This window comes from Numida meleagris, chromosome 17, assembly GCF_002078875.1.
Source record: "Numida meleagris isolate 19003 breed g44 Domestic line chromosome 17, NumMel1.0, whole genome shotgun sequence".
NCBI lineage: Eukaryota > Metazoa > Chordata > Aves > Galliformes > Numididae > Numida > Numida meleagris.
Window position 1 is genome coordinate 2,771,677 of NC_034425.1, and position 19,661 is coordinate 2,791,337.

The 19,661-nt window shown below is 37.8% G+C and overlaps 2 protein-coding genes across 4 annotated transcripts; both read right to left on the reverse strand.

The window, feature by feature from the left end:
• FN3K (fructosamine 3 kinase) lies at positions 182–10,725 on the reverse strand. Of its 2 annotated transcripts, XM_021415063.1 has the most exons (7): positions 9,965–10,725; positions 7,722–7,860; positions 5,429–5,580; positions 4,482–4,573; positions 3,952–4,034; positions 2,980–3,102; positions 182–2,185 (listed from the first exon to the last, which is right to left on the reverse strand). In XM_021415063.1, exons 2-7 carry the CDS (start codon positions 7,812–7,814, stop codon positions 1,847–1,849), a joined length of 882 nt encoding a protein of 293 aa, XP_021270738.1. In that variant the 5' UTR covers positions 7,815–7,860; positions 9,965–10,725; the 3' UTR covers positions 182–1,846. The 2 variants fall into 2 exon arrangements, with proteins under 2 accessions (XP_021270738.1, XP_021270737.1); XM_021415062.1 differs by lacking the exons at positions 7,722–7,860; positions 9,965–10,725 and adding an exon at positions 6,646–7,692.
• Positions 10,863–18,379, reverse strand: LOC110407391 (ketosamine-3-kinase-like). Of its 2 annotated transcripts, none has more exons than XM_021415060.1 (6): positions 18,204–18,379; positions 15,719–15,870; positions 14,605–14,696; positions 14,002–14,084; positions 13,485–13,607; positions 10,863–12,753 (listed from the first exon to the last, which is right to left on the reverse strand). In XM_021415060.1, the coding sequence occupies exons 1-6, from the start codon at positions 18,342–18,344 to the stop codon at positions 12,415–12,417; spliced, it is 930 nt and encodes a 309-aa protein (XP_021270735.1). In that variant the 5' UTR covers positions 18,345–18,379; the 3' UTR covers positions 10,863–12,414. The 2 variants fall into 2 exon arrangements, with proteins under 2 accessions (XP_021270735.1, XP_021270736.1); XM_021415061.1 differs by having other exon boundaries at positions 18,232–18,359.

The window sequence follows — 19,661 nt, forward strand, 5'->3', positions numbered from 1 at the left end:
CCAAGGAGCAGGCCCCAGAGGTGCTCATTCATTCCCTATCGGCTATGAAAGAAAATACAGGGAAAAACTTCAGTCAGCACAGAAGGACAGGTGGTTTCTCTTTCCCAGGATCAAATATCCATCTTCAGGATCAAGTTCATTAACACAAAACACAACCGCAGAAGGCAGGTACACCAAATACTTAGTTTCTGCAATGCAAGTATTTTATTGGACAACAATAAATCTTAAGCTCATATGTATTTTCAGTGCAATACCTGAATTGCAAACATGAATAAATGCCAGTACTCAGCACTTCATTGTTTTGTCAGACTGGAATCCTCCAGCTATCAGCTACAACTTCAACTGTATTCTCACTCTATTTTTCCACTGCTATAATTGTATCAAGTGTTATAACCCCACTAATTGTAGCCCAAAATCAAGTAAAAAAAAAAAAAACCAAACCCTAATAATAGTGTATTATATTTAGATAATTCTTTTCTAAATAGTATAAATTACAAATTTTAAGAAATCATTATAGCACAGCCACTGAAAACTTAGATGAAGTTATTTGATATTTCTGAATATAACATTTTGGGTATTAGTCACTACAACCATCTGAATCCTGAAAATGCAAGTTCTATCATTCTCATTCCAATTTCCTGATTCACTTACGCATTTGTTGGACCATACTCATTTTTTTTTACTACTTTCATTAAAAAAAAAATGTTGTTAATGTACTGTCACTCACATTGTATGCTAGTGTCTTTATTGCACAGTTTTCTCCCCACATCCTCACAATTTTCTATAAAAATAGAATGTTAGGAATACTAAAAAAGATTATAAAGCCATCCAGTTTGACACCGTTCCTTCGATAAAGCAGCAGTGGCAGAACAGACTAGTTTTGCCTATTGTACATTATTTTCTAAAAGTAAAATACATCAGGCACCAACCAACACAGCAAAACTGTTAATTGTTATGAAAACAAGTATCCCTCCTACTGTTTGCTATGTTTTCATAGTTATTTAATTGTTACTATCAGAGTATAACACACAATGCAGACTATTAAAGCTATGTTATTATCTAACTAGTGGTAACAATCCATTTTCTGACCATATAATTAATTACCAAGGAACTACAGTAACATCATTTTTAAGAAATACTACTCAACTGAATTTCTCAGGGAAACACAAGAAAACATTTAATTACATTAAATTAAAATAAATAGTAGGAATGCTAGCATCTGTTGCAGTCCGAAGGGCCCTGCCTACCTTTAAATGAAAAAGAATGTTTTTATTTTCACATTCATAAAATCTGACTTAAATTTTGGATCATAACCCTTACATGGGAAAGAAACAAAGACAAACATAAATGGGTAGAAGGATAGAAACAAAGACAGAAGGGAAAACTAAAGCAAAGCAAAACAAATGGGGGCGGGGGGGAGGTAAGAAACCAGTGATTACTTCCAGCACCACAGTCCAGTCCCAAAACAGTAACTCCCAGTCGTTACTGGGAGTAATGTAGCTGCTGAGAGAGCAACAGAAGCGGCAAGTTGCAAACAACTGTGGAAATGCAGCAGCTAGGAAGTGAGACTCTGTACAGAATAAGGTTAGGTTGACTGTAATGCTACTTCCCAGCCTAGTGGAGTCTTCATAAACAATGCAGTCCTTTTCTTCATATGAATCCGTGCTAGTAAATTACTGTGTAAATTAAACATTAGGCAATCACTTTTAACATTTAGTGAGGCTCAAAAGTGTACTAAGCCTTGTCACGTGTTTTATCATCAACACTGATTCCTAGCTTGTGTTACTTCTGATAAGCAGAAACTGCTAATTACTTAGTTTTGAGAAATTACTTAGTCCCTGTCTGGTTACTTTAAAAGTTTTCTCATCACATTTATCGTAGATCCTCTGTACCCTGTCCCAAAATGGTTCCAGTGGTTTATGTAATTAAAGAGCTGATACAATTTATTTCGTTTCTCAAACCCTGGAGCTTTGGGTATTTTACTGTGATAGGCAGAGAAAAATGAGCTGCTAAACCCACCAAACATTCCAGCAATGGCCAGCTCAAACTCTGAATGGCCATAAAAGGAAGCAGGGTCAAAGATAATCGGCCCGGAGTCATCCTCAGCCACATTTCCTGCCCACAGGTCCCCATGCAGGAGAGCAGGAACAATTTCTACGTCAGAAAACATTTCAGGAATCTTTACCTAAAAGAATATGAACAAACACGTAAAAATTAAAGAGCTTTAAACAAAATACTAAACAAACAAAGTACAATAAGAAATAAGAGACTAAGCTGCTCAAATACTACCTGTTTTCAGTCCTCATTAAGCAATTTTGAAGTTGATGGCTATAAGCATAAACCTAAACTGTAAATCAGTAATAAGTGTTTTGATTATTCTTGACAGAGCTTAGCAACTCATTTAATTCACACTCTAGTATCAACCTCTATAATTTTATATTGTTTCTAAACATTAATAGTACAGGTGGTCTCAAGAAATATAAAATAAATGGTTTCAGTGGCAAAAGGGCAACAGTAGATATATGGAAACACATTTGTGCCATGGAGCTTGAAGAGGAATACCTTCCTGGTTGTTTCCTAATCACTGTATAGAGCATGACTGAACCACAGTCACAGCTGTGAGCCTGGACCAATTAAAAATTCTGCCTAGGCGGCAGAACCTTATGCAGTTTGCAACACCAAGTTCTTAGACAGGATTTAACATATTACTATTAGCTATATTCAAAGAAATAACTGTTAGTGCTGACTTGCAGGTTTGTTTTCACTATCTGTTAAAAAAATAACAAAAAAATTGGAAGAGTAACATGAATCCTTTCAGCTGACTGTGTTGTTGAACCAGCCATGAAGCTAATCCAGTTACTGTTGTTCATGAAAAGCTATGTAAACCTGTTATAAAACACATTTAAAATTCCATTGATACGTATTTTCTAACATTCAAAAAAAAAAAAAAACCCCACACATTTAAGATTCAGTTCACACCTTTAGCTGTGACCAAAGTTCTCTTGCTTCTCTGTCTCCATAATCTTTTTCAATCAAATCCAGTTGAGCTTGGAGTCTGTGACGAATAAAGAAAGAAGGCCAATCACTCTGCCATTCATTCACCTAGAAAACAAAATGCAGACACTTAAAACTATTTTAACATATGCACAGTCAGTATTAATAATATTTATCGAGTTAAGATGTTTGATACTGACACAATGTCAGAATTAAACATGCTAATTCAAATTCTATCAGACATCCAGTCAATTGCTCAGTTTGAAGTGGTGCTTTCTTCCATGCCTAAGTGATCCTGTCTTTAACATGAGGTGTAAGTTGAGGCTCTGCCTATTTTCATTTATTGAAATTTCCTTAATGTGTTTTGGAGGTATAGTTTCTGGTGAGCTCATTTCAGTTGATCCATATTATATTCTAAGGCCTTTCTGGAAATGCAAAAGGATTAGTTAACTTTAATTAGGCAACATGTTTCTAATTTGGTATGAAGCTGTACTTAACAAGGTCTTTCAAATAATAGTACGTTGATTCAGTTAATTAGTAGGATGAAACTCTGTCACGCGCAGTCAGCAAACGACTGAGTTATCTCAGAGATAGTTCCAATGTCTTCTGTGATAAAGCCATCTAATAACAGTGGATATTACCATTTAAGATCTATATAGTAGGAGTTTGGAAAACTCAAAGACATGGTTGGGGAAGAGATGCTTATTAAGTATCACAAGGCTAAAGAACCACCAAGTAATTTCAAATTGTTATTCAATCCACTCTGTTTACTTGTTACATGCAAAGTAGCAAGCTACACACATTGAAGAGCCATCATATTCCCTTCACCATCAGGTCAAAATGAAGCTGTGAAAGCAAAACTGTTATCCTAAAGCTGAAGGCCAGTGAAACACACCTTTACATAAGGAGTTTACAGAACCATGTGAGTACGCCAGCTTTCACAAATGGGCAACGTACCTGTGGTATATAACCACAGCAAGTGGCCTTATGGAATCCAAACTTATCCACATACTGAAATTCAGAGTAACTGGCTCCTTTACCTAAGAAACATAACAAACACCAGGAGTTTTGAGAGTAAGGTTTGCAAACACAGAACTACGATAGGCATAAAAAAAATAAATGTAAGCATGGGCAAATATAAGTTACAGTTATTTCATCATCTTAACGCCCTCTAAAAATGGAAAGAACATGAACAAACGTAAAAATTAAAGAGCTTTTAAAAGTAAAATAATAAAAAAAAATAATAAAAATAAATTAAAGTACCATAGCAAATAAGAGACTAAGCTGCTCCAACGCTACCCGTATGAGGTGATTTTGAAGTTGATGGCTACAAGCATAAACCGAAACTGCAAGCTAGTAATGAGTATTCTTGACAGAGCTTAGGAACTCAACAGTGCCCTAGTACTGACTGCAGCCAGTATGACAACACTACTATACCACAGCCAAATGAATTATTTTTGTTTTAGTACACAAAATCTATACTCTACCAATTGTACTTCCTTCCTTTCTCAATTTCTCTCCAAGTTTCTGGTTGTAAAGATGAAGATCTGCTATCTGCTCTCCAAGCTTTGAAGAATATCTGTAGGATCAAGGAACAAAACAAAACTGAAACTAAACAAATGAACAAAATATTACAGGAAGAAAAATCTCAATTCATTATGACCAAGTGTAAGGTTTTACATTTGCCAGAAATAACGAATTTCACAAGTACATAATAGGGAGTAAATAGATAGACAATAACTCTGATTAAATGTGATCGTAAAAAAGAACATAAATCAATATTCTTGGGAAAAAAAAGAAACACCCACAAGGTTACATGCATAAACACAGAAACATCAGTCTTGATAAATACATGCTGTATCTCTAAGAGAACAGTGAGGTTCTTTACAGGAAGCTTTCTGACCAAGTGTTGTGTCTTAACCCACTAGGCAGCTAAGCACCACACAGCCTTCACTCACTCTCCCCACAGTGGGATGGGGGAGAGCATCAGGAACAAACAAAACAACAAAAAAACTCATAGGTTGAGATAAAGGACAGAGAATTAAGGGAAAACATTAATAATGATAAAAATATACAAAACAAGTGATGCACAATGTAGTTGTTGTATGCAAAGTAATGCTCACCACCTGTGACTTACACCCAGCCAGACCCTGAGCAGTGCCTCCCACCCCCCACCCAACTTCCCAGTCTTACTGTTTAGCTTCTTGTGTACCCCCAGCCCCCTCTCTGCAGGGCAGTGTGAGAAGCTGAAGGTCCTTGGTTTAACATAAGCACTGCTCTGCAACAACAGCTTCATCAACATTATTCTCATTCAAAACACAGCAGCGTACCAGGTACTAGGAACAAAATTAATTCACTCCCAGCTGCAAACAGGACAGAAAATGTAAGCTATAAGAAAATATTCCAAAAAAGAGAAAAGGATGTACAAACATACTTGTTGAGGTTCTTCATCTTTAGGTACTCCATGACAAACATTGCTCCGCCTCCAGGAAGGTCAATTACTTTAATAGGCTGAGGCACTCTCACAATATTGGTTTTTTGAATTGCTTCTAAACTTGCCATTTCCCCCTCAAACATTTTTCTAGCCTGTCAAGGAATAAGAATATCTTTTAGCTAAAATAGAGATGTTCACAACAAATACTTTGGAAAAAAAAAATTATTTTTATAAATTTACAATTTAGTTTATCTTAATAAAAGAATGAAGCTTTCAATCGATACAATGAGACTTCGGAACTTTATTTTATTATTCTTCATTAGTTTTTGCCAATTTCTTCTACGGCAGTAGGATATGTAGTATTTCACCTTGAACTCCCAGTTGTTTATGGAGATAAACTACTCAGACATAACAGGATCTCTAAGGATAAAACCCAAGACACCTTCCTTCAAAACCACAGTTGTCCACTACTAAATGAAGACTGAATCCCTAAACTGGTTCTCCTTTCTACACAGATCAGTGGCCACCAGATGAGATGACAGTACAGAGTCTAAGCCTGTACTCTGCATTTTTGAAGGGAAGATGTTGTTCTTCGCAGCAGTTTTAAGGTGCTTTTAGATATTGATATTTTAGATATTGATAAAGGAAGTTTCTGCTGCGCTGTATTGCAAAAATATATATATATTGAGTACTGTATTCATTTAGTAATAGACAAGCCAAGAGCTTGGCCTGAACATTTGCAATAATCTTATCGTAGAAAACCCAGCAACAAAGGGGAAGTTTGAAACCTCTATGGCTTAAAGCAAACAAACCAAATCAACCAAGAAAAAAAACATGAGTTTTAGCACTGATATTCTTTGTTTCCTCCCTTCCCACTGAAACATGAAAAGTAATGCAGTGAATGCAAATTCAGCTTTAGGCTTTTCTAAATTAAGTGCTACAATAACAGCTCTGTACTCAGCCCCTTGTTTACATGTAACAATGACGATTCCTGTTGTTGATGATTATCATAATGCATTACATCTCATTTTCCATTAACTAAACCCACTATGTTAACACTTGAAGTAAACCACAGCTTTTAAAAGAAAACTGAAACGAAAGCTGGAAATCAATCAGCCTGAAAATGCAGAACTCTAAATCATCAGTCATCTGCTTATACAAGAAAAAAGCTCTCTAATTACAATAACATTAATAGTCAGATATCTGCTAGCATTAACCTGAGCCTTGTGGTTGATTTTAACAAATATTCGTCCACTGTCTGTTTCATAAGCTTGGCCTTGGCTAATATATCCTCCTCCCGAGCTCCCAAAGGCCTTCAGAACTGAAGTTTTCAATTCTGTTTTCAGGATCTTTTCCATGGTAATTCCCAGGCTTCTGCAACTGTCTCCTGCTAAATCCAGTGCAAAACAAGATTAAAGGTTTGGGTCCTTCTTTCACTGTCACGCTGCTACGAGGTAGGGAGGGCTATCCACCAAATAAAAAAAAAAAACAGCAGCCAAAAAAAAAATTAATTCAGAGATAACGTTCCCAAGTGCCTTGCTTCCCATCGGCTCACATAGAAGAAAAAAATATTCGTAGAATAAAATTGAGAGGTGTGTCCTGGGTCCTTTCTCAACAGCGCTGAGAGCTGCTGGTATTTGTAGTTTGAACCCGTTTTTCTTTTTTAAGCTCCGTGTTTGCTTTAGTAGAAGAGTAACTCTTCAACAAATCCACCAGAGGGAGTCTAAATGCAACGCTACAAATCACGCTGTCTGCTGCATTGTTGCGGTTCTTAAAGATATGAGCAACAAATTTTCAGTCCGCTAGTAAATCATGCTGCTAGGACAGCTAACGTAAATATATGGAAAGTATTTCATTTTCTCTCTGCTTGCATGGACTGGAGTTCTGCTGTCATTGCTGAGATCTCTCTCAGGACATGATGTTGCAAGAATCAAGAGCTTTTTACTGCCTGGAAACACCTTCAATTCAGTAAAATAGCAAGCTGCTTGTGGCTGGATGTTAGAGTGAAAATTCAGAGTAAAAGCATAAAACTGATAATAAATAAATTTGGGATGTTACTGTTCCTATGTGCTTCCCCTGAGTTAATCTGTTTTTTTTTTTAGGAAATAATTTCACCTTTTTATCTCATTTCATAATCTGTAATACACAGAAAGAAGAGCCCTTGGTGCCACTCAGTTTAATCCCTTAGTACTCAAAGTGCACAGGTGCTCTCAGTTATGAAGTACACCATTCTTGCAACCCAGACCCTACAATATTTGTTCAAATAATAGATGGATAAAGATAACACACTTACATAGCTATGACTGAGTCCTAGCATATCGTAATCTGGCAGTTCCTGTTTCACATCCAACGTTCCGTATCTTGGCTGGAACTTTGCATTATACATCTGAAGTAACTAGTGACTGTTCTGGCAATCCTTCTGTGAAGTTCAGCTGTAATATTTTATAAGAATCAGAACACTGACATACTAGCTGTAAAATAAAATAGAGCTACAGAAAGCGGTGCTGGGGAGAGGCAAAGAAAAAGTCAGCACTTTCTCTAGGAGTCTTACATAGCTTGTATGCGCATTCTCATGGAGAACCTGTGCCTAAGAGGTAGGCACAGACTGCAGAAGTAAGCAACTACACACAGACCAAAGGAAGCTTAAAAGCCTAAGAGCTCAGTATGTACATTAAATTACAGTAAGCCAGTGCATATGCACTCAAAGCAACTTGATTATGCTTGTGAATTTCAAACACTTTGAGGCCATTAGATCACATGACTGATCCACAGACAGCAAGAACACAAAGTCATTTGAATTTCAGGTATACGAAGCCCTAAAGAGTACCCTACCATTACAGCTATGGTCTCCAACTGCTGGAAACAAGGAATCATACCAGAAGTTGCAACTGAGCACCCGGGGGAAAGGAATGAAGTTGGGTTTTTTTTTGCAACAAAATAGACAATAAGCAAGGGACCCTTTTTTTCTTCAAAGACATACGTATCATAACTCATTCTTCTATTTACCTGTTAGGAACAATTAAAAAAAAAAAGGATAACAGATGCTCATCCACAATGTTACTACTGAAGCTTAATTTTTTGCAGTCTAGTACACCACAGATTTCTGTCCTACAATTTCCAGCAAAGATGTCAATCGTTATTTACTATAACACTTCTTTCAGAATTATAATGTTTTATTTTTGTTTAAACCAGGAATAGGACTGCATTAATCCAAGTATATCACATCACTGATGTAGTAGCCGAGAGATAGGCCAGACTTCTGTTTGCTTCAACTCTTGATCGATAGTTAATGAGAAATGAGCAGGTGAATGCCCTAGTTTCTTAACATCTCTGTTCATCCATACATGCAGCCTCAAACATAATTTCAAACACGGAATAGAACAATTTATAAGCGTCCCAGGTGGGCTTGAAGGAAGTGTTTTAGAACACCCAGTAGTACCTAACTGCAACCTCCCCATATGGTCACTTCAGCACCAAGGTCAAGTCCCACATGCACGCTCCAGCTTCCTGGTTTGAGACTTGTCCTCGGGTTATGCTGTAGTGGAGGTTGTAATTGTTCAGTTTCCCTGCTCTTCTTGTTTTGCTCATTACTATGTCTAACAACTGTTTTCAGGTACCTCAGAATATACAGAAGACAGAAATTCCAATGCACACCAAGAAAAAGATGTGTTTTTTCTCCTTTGAGAGAAAATCTTCTGAAGAATTATAGGAAAAAATAAAAAGAAGCTATATAAAGCAGCTTAAGTCAAAAACAAGAAAAGACTTTTCATCATAAAAAACTCCTTTCTTTTGACAGACATTACTGGAGCTCCAATAAGAACCATTCAAGGACAAGTAATTCAGAGCTCCTTTAATAGTGCATATCTGATCTTCAGTATAAGAAGTTTCTCATATATCAGTTTCCTAGAAACTGATGTTATTGAAATTATGCACAAATTATATCCCAGCTCACTAAAGAAATCCTTACGGAAGTAATTTCAAAAGTTTTTGGGTGTTCTGTTTGTTTGTTTGAAGATAAAGATGCAGAAGACCTGATATTCAATGTATCAAAAATAAACAGTAAGATGTGTGGATACTAAAATAAGTGCAGTTAGCAAAGATAACACCGTGAGATGCCTTAATCTCTGTGTGCTACACGTGCACTGTGATCCATCTTGAGAAAGAACTTAAACAGCAATATCTTCTCAACGTGTTTTCACAAGGGTATGTACACTGCATTTTAAAAAACGTGCTTGTTTGGTTTTTTTTTTAATCCTTTTTCCTTCTTCACATAGAAATGCAAAGTCAGCAAAACTACGACAAAGAACAAGGAAATATTAAATGAGAGCACAGGTACAAGGAAACATGCCAGATTCAGAATGTATGGAAGGAGCAAAGAGGAAGAAAAACTTGAGAAGGAAAAGCAGGACACACCAACTTTAAACTATGAGAATGAGATAAAAATAACAGAGGCATGCCTGGGACACAAAGGGCAAGACAAGGATTTTAAGAGTGGTACAGAACTATACAATATTCATATATATTTAAAAAAATTACCTTACAGAACTGGAGCAGTTTCTTCTTAGGTTTCACCAGCAGCTTGCTTTCAGAAAAGACCTCATCCTCTTCTCCATCCTCTAGTTTAGTTTAACTAAATTGCTGTTTTTGAGAACGCAGAGCTATGGCATCCATGCTACAGTTCACTGTTATGCCCCATTTCTATTCCTCTTTACGTACCCCTGTCATTTTAAAGAGGTACTTAAAACAGCTTAAAAAAAACCCACAAATATGCTGAAAACTAAAACTCCAAGCAGAATTGTTTCTCTTTGCATAACCTACAAACAAAGCAATTTTCCTTCTATCACAACAATACTTTTTGTTCTATCGGGAAAAGGTGAACTCTGAGGATTTAGCACTTACCACTCTCACCTATGACTGACAGAAAATTCACTTTTGTTATGATCAGAAGGTGAGAAGTCAAAAGTATTCAAGTACTTTAGCAACATAAACATGTTGAAGATTTGTTGAAGATTCATAAACCCAGCAACTCTGTTAAGTAACTTTTACCTTTTTGTGAAGACATACGAACTATTAATAGATCTGAACAGATTGACTACTGACAAAAATTCTTCAATCAGCTGTATAATGGAATGTTCAGTTTGCATGATTGGTATAAGGACATAGGCATAGTGGGAACAGTTCATCAGCAGTATCCAAATAGCTGATGAAATACACACAGCTGGAAAACTTAGTATCATTTGAGGTCCTATCTGTAACTAAACGTATGTTTTTTTCAGTGACGCAGTACTCCAAATTAAAATCTGACTGTGCTTCCATCATCGTCTTTGTTGACTATTATGTCCAACAAACTAGGGACTTAACAGGCCAGTCAAGGAGCTCCGCAGGAATGAAAGCAAGCTGTAATGTTTTAATTCAGAAAACAGAGACAACAATAACCAATAGGGAAAACTTTTTATTATGGAACAAGACAAAAGTAACAGCTATTCTACCAAGCAAGGCTTTACAACTTTTTGTAGCACGTTAAACAGCCAATGAGTAGAGTGGTAGAACTAAGCAAAGTTACATCAAGTGATTGTCTTCTCCAAAATTGCTTTCAATCCGTACAAATAACTGCAAAATCAACAACTAGAAAACTCTCAATGATCTTCCAACATCCAGCAAAAAACATTTTAAATTAGTCATTCCCAAACACTTAACGTTCATGTTAGGAATCATGCATTTATCTCACCTACCTGGCACGCCTGCACTGCAATTTCATTACCAGCCTATATCAAAAACAGCAGGGTTACAGTTTTAGTATTATCTTGCAAGTGCAACAAACAGCTATTCTGCAAAGCTATCATTACATCATTTCTGGCAGTGATAAAGAATTGCTGTTCTGTACGTTACATTTTAACTTCTTTTGGTTCCATGTCTCTTATCCCAAGAGCTAAGAAGTGCACTTAGTGGGTACTGAAAAAAATAAGTTAACTTAGGGCACCTGTAGGCTAAACTACGTAACTTATGTGAGGACCATACCACAATTTGACAGCGTTACCCTGTGGGCAATCAAAAAGTGCACCTTCCTGTTAATGAGAGAGTACATCTTCACACGATGTACACAAGTAGAGCGTCTTACTTGAGAAAACCTTCTTTAAGAATGTATACTATTGGACAAAAGTCTAACTCAGAAAACAGAGCTAGTTCCAGTAAAAATAAAATTACTCTAGATGGGAACTGGCTGACTGGCCAGCACAGAACAGCCTACAGGAAGGTCACGTGGCATCAAAATGCAGGTCAGAAAAAAAATACAAATTTTGCACTGCTTTTCAACAGAATGAGAAGCAGTCTCCACCCAGTGAAATCACATTAACAAAATGATTAGCAAGTCCAAATCCCTTTTTACAGTTTCAATTACACAATTGTCTTGTTGGCTGTCCAAATATTTTGTTAATACTGTTTCCATGCACCTAACTGGAAATTAAGACTTTAAAGGATCTGAGTGGTCTATCATGGAACCGGCAGGAGGAACAGCAAAAAACAATGAGCAAATTTTCTAGCCATCTGCTCAGTAATTAAGAAAAGCAGATTTCCATTTCACAAACACTCCTCTAATATTTTCCATTAGGGTACAAATGCAATCCCTGGCATTTCTCTACTCTTAAGAGCAACTGGTCCCTAAGAAAACTTCTTCCAAATAATTTACACTTGAGTGCTTTGATTTCTATTAACTTGCCTAGTCTCAAGCACGCAATGCCTTCTTGACATCAATGGATCTTTTACACAATCAAATAAGCACCTTCCTTAGATATTTCCCTCTCCAACTACACTAAAAAGGGATGAATATGCCATACCTGGTATTCAGTAGGACTCATCAATTCTAGTTCTTAAGCTGGGCAACAGGGTCAAGGGTCTGGTAGCTATTTTAACGCTGCCACTCCTGTAGTTGCATCACCAAGTGTACGGTTTCCCAAGCAACACAGGCAGCATCCTGCTTGAGCAGGAAGTCACTTTATCAGATTTCTCATAATGTTTAGAGAAGACCCTCTGTACCCTGTACCAAAATGGTTCCAATGGTTCATGTAGTGAAAAAGCTGATAAAGCTTTAGACGCTTTTCAAACCCTGGAGCTTTGGGAATTTTACTGTGATAAGCAGAGTAAAAAGAACTGCTGAAACCACCAAACATCCCTGCTATTGCAAGCTCGTACTCTGAATGGCCATAGAAAGAAGCTGGATCAAAAATAATTGGACCAGAATCATCCTCTGCAACATTTCCTCCCCAGAGATCTCCATGCAGGAGAGCAGGAACAATTTCTACATCACAGAACAAACTCGGTATCTTCAGCTGCAGCGGAAGAAAAGCAAGACATATCAATAATAAATTTAAAAGTGAATGATTATAGGGTTTTATCCACATACATGCAAACATTGCAGAGCATGAAATCAACTTTCTTAAAAATCAGTTTAAAAAATTAAGTTGGAACACCACAGGACCTGATCAACAGAGATGCAGATAAAATCAAGAGAATTTCTACTTTTACACAAAAGCAAGAGGCTGACGACTAGTCAATGAACTGTTCAGGTGGCTTCTTTTAGCATTAAAATTTTCAAAATTTAAAACTACACTCAGCATTTATCGGATTTTAAAAATATTAAGCAAACTCACTTGATCATCATTAGAAGGCTCAGGATACTCCTGACAATCTTGAAAAGATTTCCACAAAACAGCACCCAAACACCTAATACTGTAGTCACTTAATCAGACACAAACCTTAAACAAAGAGAATGTGCAGAACAGCACTCCATTTGTACATTTCTCATCACAAATGTTTTCGAGGGAACAAGAAATGTGAGCTTGATCTACAATTTCCCAAACAATAAGCCAAACAGTATTTGGTACACTTTCATTTTAGAGTATAGGGCGATTTGCAAAGGCCAGTGTAACTTAGAATAGAAGGCATTTTAATTTCTAAAAGCTGGAGTCTTTGAGTCTCTTACCAACAGTACCGAAGCATAACACCAAGTAGGAACTTTGTTTTATGACAAGAAAATCTAAGCAAGGGAGAGAACTTTTACCTGAAGTTGTGCCCAAAGTTCTCTTGCTTCCCTATCTCCTGAATTCTTTTCAATCATATCCATCTGGGGCTGGATTCTTTGCTTGGCAAAGAAAGTCACCCAGTCAGTCTGCCAGTCATTCACCTGAAGGAAGAGGATTGCAGATGTTGGTTCTACATCACACAAAGGACAGTTTGTCAAATAAAATTTTGGAAGATTATACAACCTTTATGCTGAAAACACCCTGAATAGTAAATGTTACAATTTCAATTAAAAGTATCTTAAAATATTAAAATATGGGGAAAATAGTTTTCACTGAGCAATACAATACAAAAAAAAAAATGAAAAGCTATGGATGTCTAATGCATCTGTAAGCGGTGTACAAGGCACAGCTTTCTTTTGCAGACTGAACAATGTTTTTTCTTTTTTAGAGCGTCACAGATATAAATGAATTTCTATTACAATATTTTTGGCCCTTTGTGCATTATTCAAGGCAAATTAAGATAAAATTCTATCACTCTCATGAAGCGCAACCTACCTGTGGAAGATAGCCACAGCAGGTAACTGTATGAAAGCCAAATTGATCCACAAACTGGACTTCCATTTGCCCTTGCCCTTTACCTTTCAAACCAAAGACAAAAATCCAATACCAATGACAAGATTCTAAGCATCTAAATTACAAATGGACCTTAAAAACTACGCAATGAAGGGTACAATGCTTTTCCTACTGAGATTTTAAAAAATTGCACATTTATATACTTTTTGTTACAATGGTTGTTACTATCGGTTAACTTTAGAGCTTGATGTAAATTAACTACATTATAAATTCATCATCATATTCTGAGGTTGTATATCTGCTCTAACATCATGTCCTTGTAGAAGCCATGGTTCAGGATTCTAATGGTCCAAACTGAATAATTGTTTTGCTTACAGAAGTCCAAAATAGAACAAACAGGAGCAAAAAAAATAAAACAACAAAAAAACCCGAACCCATCCCCTCTCAGCCTGAGCGTTTCTTGAACAACTATTCTTACGACATCTTTAGTGGAAGAAGAACATTTATCCTGAAATAACAGAAGCTAATTTAACTGTTTTGTAGATTATTAACTAGGTTAAATTCATAAACATCTGTGTACTGTACCAATTGTGCTCTCTTCCTTCTTCAGCTTCTCTCCAAGTTTCTGGTTATGAAGGTGGAGATCAGCCAGCTGTGTTCCAAGCTTTGAGGAATGCCTAGAAACAAAACTATCCTTAGCAAAGAAGACAAGACTCAGACTCCTCTTTATATCTGTCACTCATTATGCCATCTTCTCTCTAAAAGGCCTACAAGGCCAAAGAGTTTGATAGCCCTCATTTATCTTCTCTTTTTAATTTTTAAATAAAAGTTTGCCCTCTACACAGTTCAGAAAAGTCTTGCTGCAATTACAAACAACTCTTACAGCCAGTTGCCTCCCACATGAATGGCACTACGCTACTTTTCCTGTCTCTCACCTCTCACATCTCTCCCTGGTTCTAAAGGCACTGTCATTGGAGGGAAGGTCATTTCTTCTTTTTTTTCTTGTTAACACAGACCATAGCTATCCCCTGACATTTGTAGGACAGAGGGTGCATTTGTACATTGTCCTCTTAGTCAGCAAAAACACAGCAGAATTTCTGTTCTTCATCTTGGAGTTCACTGAGTTGTCTTAACAAATTAGAAACTAAGCTGGCAGCAGAAATTCTGAGACTGAAATAGGAAATTGGCTATGTCTAGCTGCCTAATGAAACTGGAGGGAAATACTCATCACTTTTAAAATTACTTAAGCATTTGCGACAGAGAAGGGCCAAAGGCTTAATGCCATCAAAATCAATGTGAGAATTATTGAAAAAATAAAATGAAATCAGGATGCAATCATGTTTGGAAGCAGCTTTGCACACTCATGACAAGAAATAATAAACACTGGTTCTTATACCAAACATAAGTGTATAAAACAGCTGACCAAATATGTAATTCTCCTTAGTGTAAAAAACAAACTATGATTTAAAAATAATCAAGTATTATAAAAATAAACAAGAACATACACACTTATTGATGTATGACTGACCTGTCAGCTGAAGTATTCTGATGTATTTTATATAGTTCTCTGCTATTTAATTTCTAAAGGTATCTTGACTTGACACACACCCAAAAAAATCCCCCTTAAAAAAAAGCCATTTAAATACCATAACAGTAAAAATTTCTGACAGAAAGAAGCAATGATACTGCTGTGTTTTACCTGTTTAAGCCTCTCATTTCCAAATGTTCCATCACAAACAGAGTACTGATCCCAGGCAGGTCTATAATTTTGATGGGTTTAGGCACTTTTATTGTCTCTGTTTTCAGGATGGCTTCTAGACTTGCCATTTCTCCCTCAAACATTCTTCTAGCCTGCCAAATATTAAAGGAAAGCATTAATCTCTATTAACGTCAGTCGCAGGTAAAGAAAATTATTTCATCAAACCAATCAAGGCTGTAGACATTAAATAAAAAACAAGGAACAAGTAGGTTACTGCAAATCCAAACAACCCAATCTGACAGCCAGTTTAGAATTAGAGATTTCACTTCATAAAATGATTCCATCAGAGGGACTTAGTTTCTGCTGTGCTCTATAAATGCAAAAGAAACTTAGTCTGTTTACAATTGAAGGAATGTAACTTGCATATATAAAATGTAAGTGGTATTTTATTAGTTGATCATGAAGCAAGTGACTAGACAGATACATGTCACAGGTGCCATAAGTGGTGCTGATATTCACATTCTTCGTGACTTTCCTGACACAGCCTATATCTTCAAAACAGCACAATTTACAGTCAAAAAATGACTATTCTGGGACTATTTCTTTTGCCTCATTGGAAAAAATAAATAAGTGACAGCTGCCAAACATCCCATAATGCATTAGCACAAAGAAGCCCTGAGAACCTAAGCCACTATCAACAGCATTTGACTTTAAGACATTCTTAGCATGGCACTTTTTTCTGCAACTGTTATTTGCTTTCAATAACATTCATTCTCTTGAGTTGCTCCACTGACATCAGCGGCACTAATCACATGAGGAAATACTGCTCCTGAAGAGTTACACAGAGGTTGGAGAAGAAGACATTCAGGAAATTGGTAATATTTGCTGAACGTAAAAGCGATGAAATATAATGAATAAAACAGAAACTGAATACAAGTCCGTCATTACTAACACACAAAATACAGTGAGAGGACTGTTTACAATAGACAGCGACTTAAAATTCCATAACCTAAAGAAGACCAAGAACGAAATACTGGAACAGGCTGCAGTATCTTTGTTCAGAGGAAATCTGTAAACACTGCACTTCTATCTACATCATCATAACAGGTTAAAGTCGGGTGTTAACTTTAATAGTTAAAAAAACCCAGCATTTTCTAAAGGATTTTGTTTTTTTAAAGAAACTGCTGATATATACTCATTGCTGCACATGCTGCACAGCATTACAACAGCTTGGCAAAGTCCGCTTTAATCAGCATTTGGAATCCCACAGACACAGGCAAAATAGTAATAATAAAAAAACCAAAACGATTACTGAATAGAAAAATCTTTCCAGATCTTCTTTCCACGGCCCTATCTTGTCATGAACTGCACTGAATACCTAAACACACATTAAACAAAAGCCTCAGTAGAACGGCTGTGTTTCAATTCAAAGTATTTTCAGCCTCACATAGAGCAGAATGGCCTGTCAGTATTTTGCTGCATTACCACCTTGGTGCATTTGATCTTCCGTCTGGTTCCCTGATACAATCAGGGAGCAACAACAAATTTAGAAGAGTTACACACAGACGCATACAAACTTTTAAAAATATTTGTTTGCTATTAAATGGAAATAAAAGTACTGACTTGGGTTAGTCCAATGGAACTATTCACTTGGCTGCCACAAGCACAGAGTACCTGTAAAGTAAATTCCACCCGATATTTTTTTTTAAAGGAGCACATCATTCATGTATGCTGTACTGTATCATCACTGCCAAATGCAGACGGTTACTTTCTACAGCAGCTGGTACTGGATACTGAAAGGACAAAGCAGAATATCTTGGACAACTGTGGAATAAGGGCTGCTAAGCACTGGAACAGGCTCCCCAGGGAGGTGGCTGAGTCACCATCCCTGAGTGTGTTTAAAAACCGTCTGGATGTGGTGCTCGGGGGCATGATTTAGCGGTGGGTTGTTGGAGTCAGGGCAGTATGGTTAGGTTGCAGTTGGACTTGAAGATCTTGAAGATCTTTTCCAACCTGAGCAATTTTATTATTTTATGATTCTACTGCAAAAAGCTTGTTATTGAAGAAAACGAGTGGTTTTGTTACAACAAATTAACATACATACCCCCATTCAATTTTGTACCTCCTATAGCTCTCTCTGGACACTTCCACAGTGTATGCAGCCGCAGTGACACTAACACTGTCCCTGCCCTATATCCCAGACTCGCAGCAGCCCCCACCGCGCACCGGGCAGAAGCTGGCAAACGAAGCAGACCTCTAACCTCAGCAGCAGGCTACCTCCTTGACTCCAGCTGCTCACCCGCTACTGCCTGAGGCCGGCCGGCCGGCCAGCCAGCCATCCGGCCGACCAACCTCCTTCCCCACGAAGAGACCGAGCCCAGCCCGCCGCCCACCTCCACCGAGCGGCCGCCCTCACAGGAGCCCATGCAACCCCCGCCCCGAGCCAGGGGTCCGCCACACGCTCCCTACCCTCCCATCCCCCCACCTCCGGCTTGGAGTTGCTCTTCACATACACCCGGCCGCCATCCGTCTCATAGCTCTGGCCCTGGCTGATACAACCGCCCCCCAAGTGCCCGGTAGCACGGAGCACCGCGGTACCCAGCTCCCGCTTCAGCGCTTCTTCCATGCCGCCTGCCGGGCCACCACCGAACTGAGCATGCGCGGAGCAGCTGCGCCTGCGCGGTGCGATGAAGGGCGGGTGACGGGCGGGCCCGGCAAGATGGCGGTGGCGGCGGCTGAGGTGACGGGTGGTAGTTGGCCAGGGTTGTGGGTGTTGCTGTCCGTAGCTGACAGGAGTGAGTTGGCTAAAGGCGAGCTCTTAGCTGTGACTTCTGAGAGTGATGGGGTTTTGTTTTTTTTTTGTGTTAGCTTCTCTGCAGTTTGTTATTGTTGGACATGGGCCAGCATCGGTCTGAAGTAAATCAGTCAATCCTTTTTCTTCCCATTAGGACTTGTTACCTATCAGAGTGGCTTTGGTGAACATTGGTTACCTTGTAGGTAACTTTGTTAACTGTTCAGTCAACTTTATCTATAATATGAGTTTCCAAGTGAGTTCCTACTGATCTTTTTTATTCATGTCTCTGTTAGTGCCAGATATATATTTTGATTTTATAGTCTTTCCTTAAATGCCTGTGGTCTCACTGGCTGCAGTAGGACTGAAGTTCCTCGTTTCCAGAAATCTCCCTACCTTTCATTTCCAAACTTTCCCATATGTCTTTAATTTTATTGTTATTTTTTAAGCTGCACTGTCTTTATGTAGAAACTGATGTTTTGAGTTTGGCAGGATGTCTGGATCTGTAGCAGTCCAGACAGAACTACCCTGAATACTTTTGCCATGCTGATATGCTTCTGTCTGTTTCTACAGCACCTGCAGAGATCATCTGCGTGCTGCATTTGTACCAAATCCAAACCTTGTGAGCTATACTAATCTTGTGACATACGTTGTATCATAATTGTTTCCGTTCACGATGTGTTTACTTTCTTGGAAAGCACTCAGTGTGTGAAGATACCATCAGGAGAAAATGAGCCACACGTTTTGTACACAAGAAATGTGACATCTCAGTTTTGTCAGATTTACTGCATGTACCAAGACTATTCACATGGCAGGTTTGTAATGTAATTGGTGCTTCTTAGAAGTACATATTCAATGTCAGTCTAAAAAATTCCAACTTGACACACAGTGGCTTCAGCTTGGGCTTTTAGCCACTCCAAATATCTCAAAAGCATGCTAAGTTTTGCTTGCAGAAGATTGGTGGTATTGCCTTTTTGTGCAGCTGAGCAGTATTTCACTAAACAGTGTTGGCTGTAAAAGGCGTTACTGTTTGTGAATGTGACAGTGATAGGTTAAAATCCTGTGTCTTAATCAGAACCGGGGATAAAGTAGTACCACAAGAGTATGCTAATAGAATATGTTTTTGCATTCCTGAATTCATTTTCTGACATA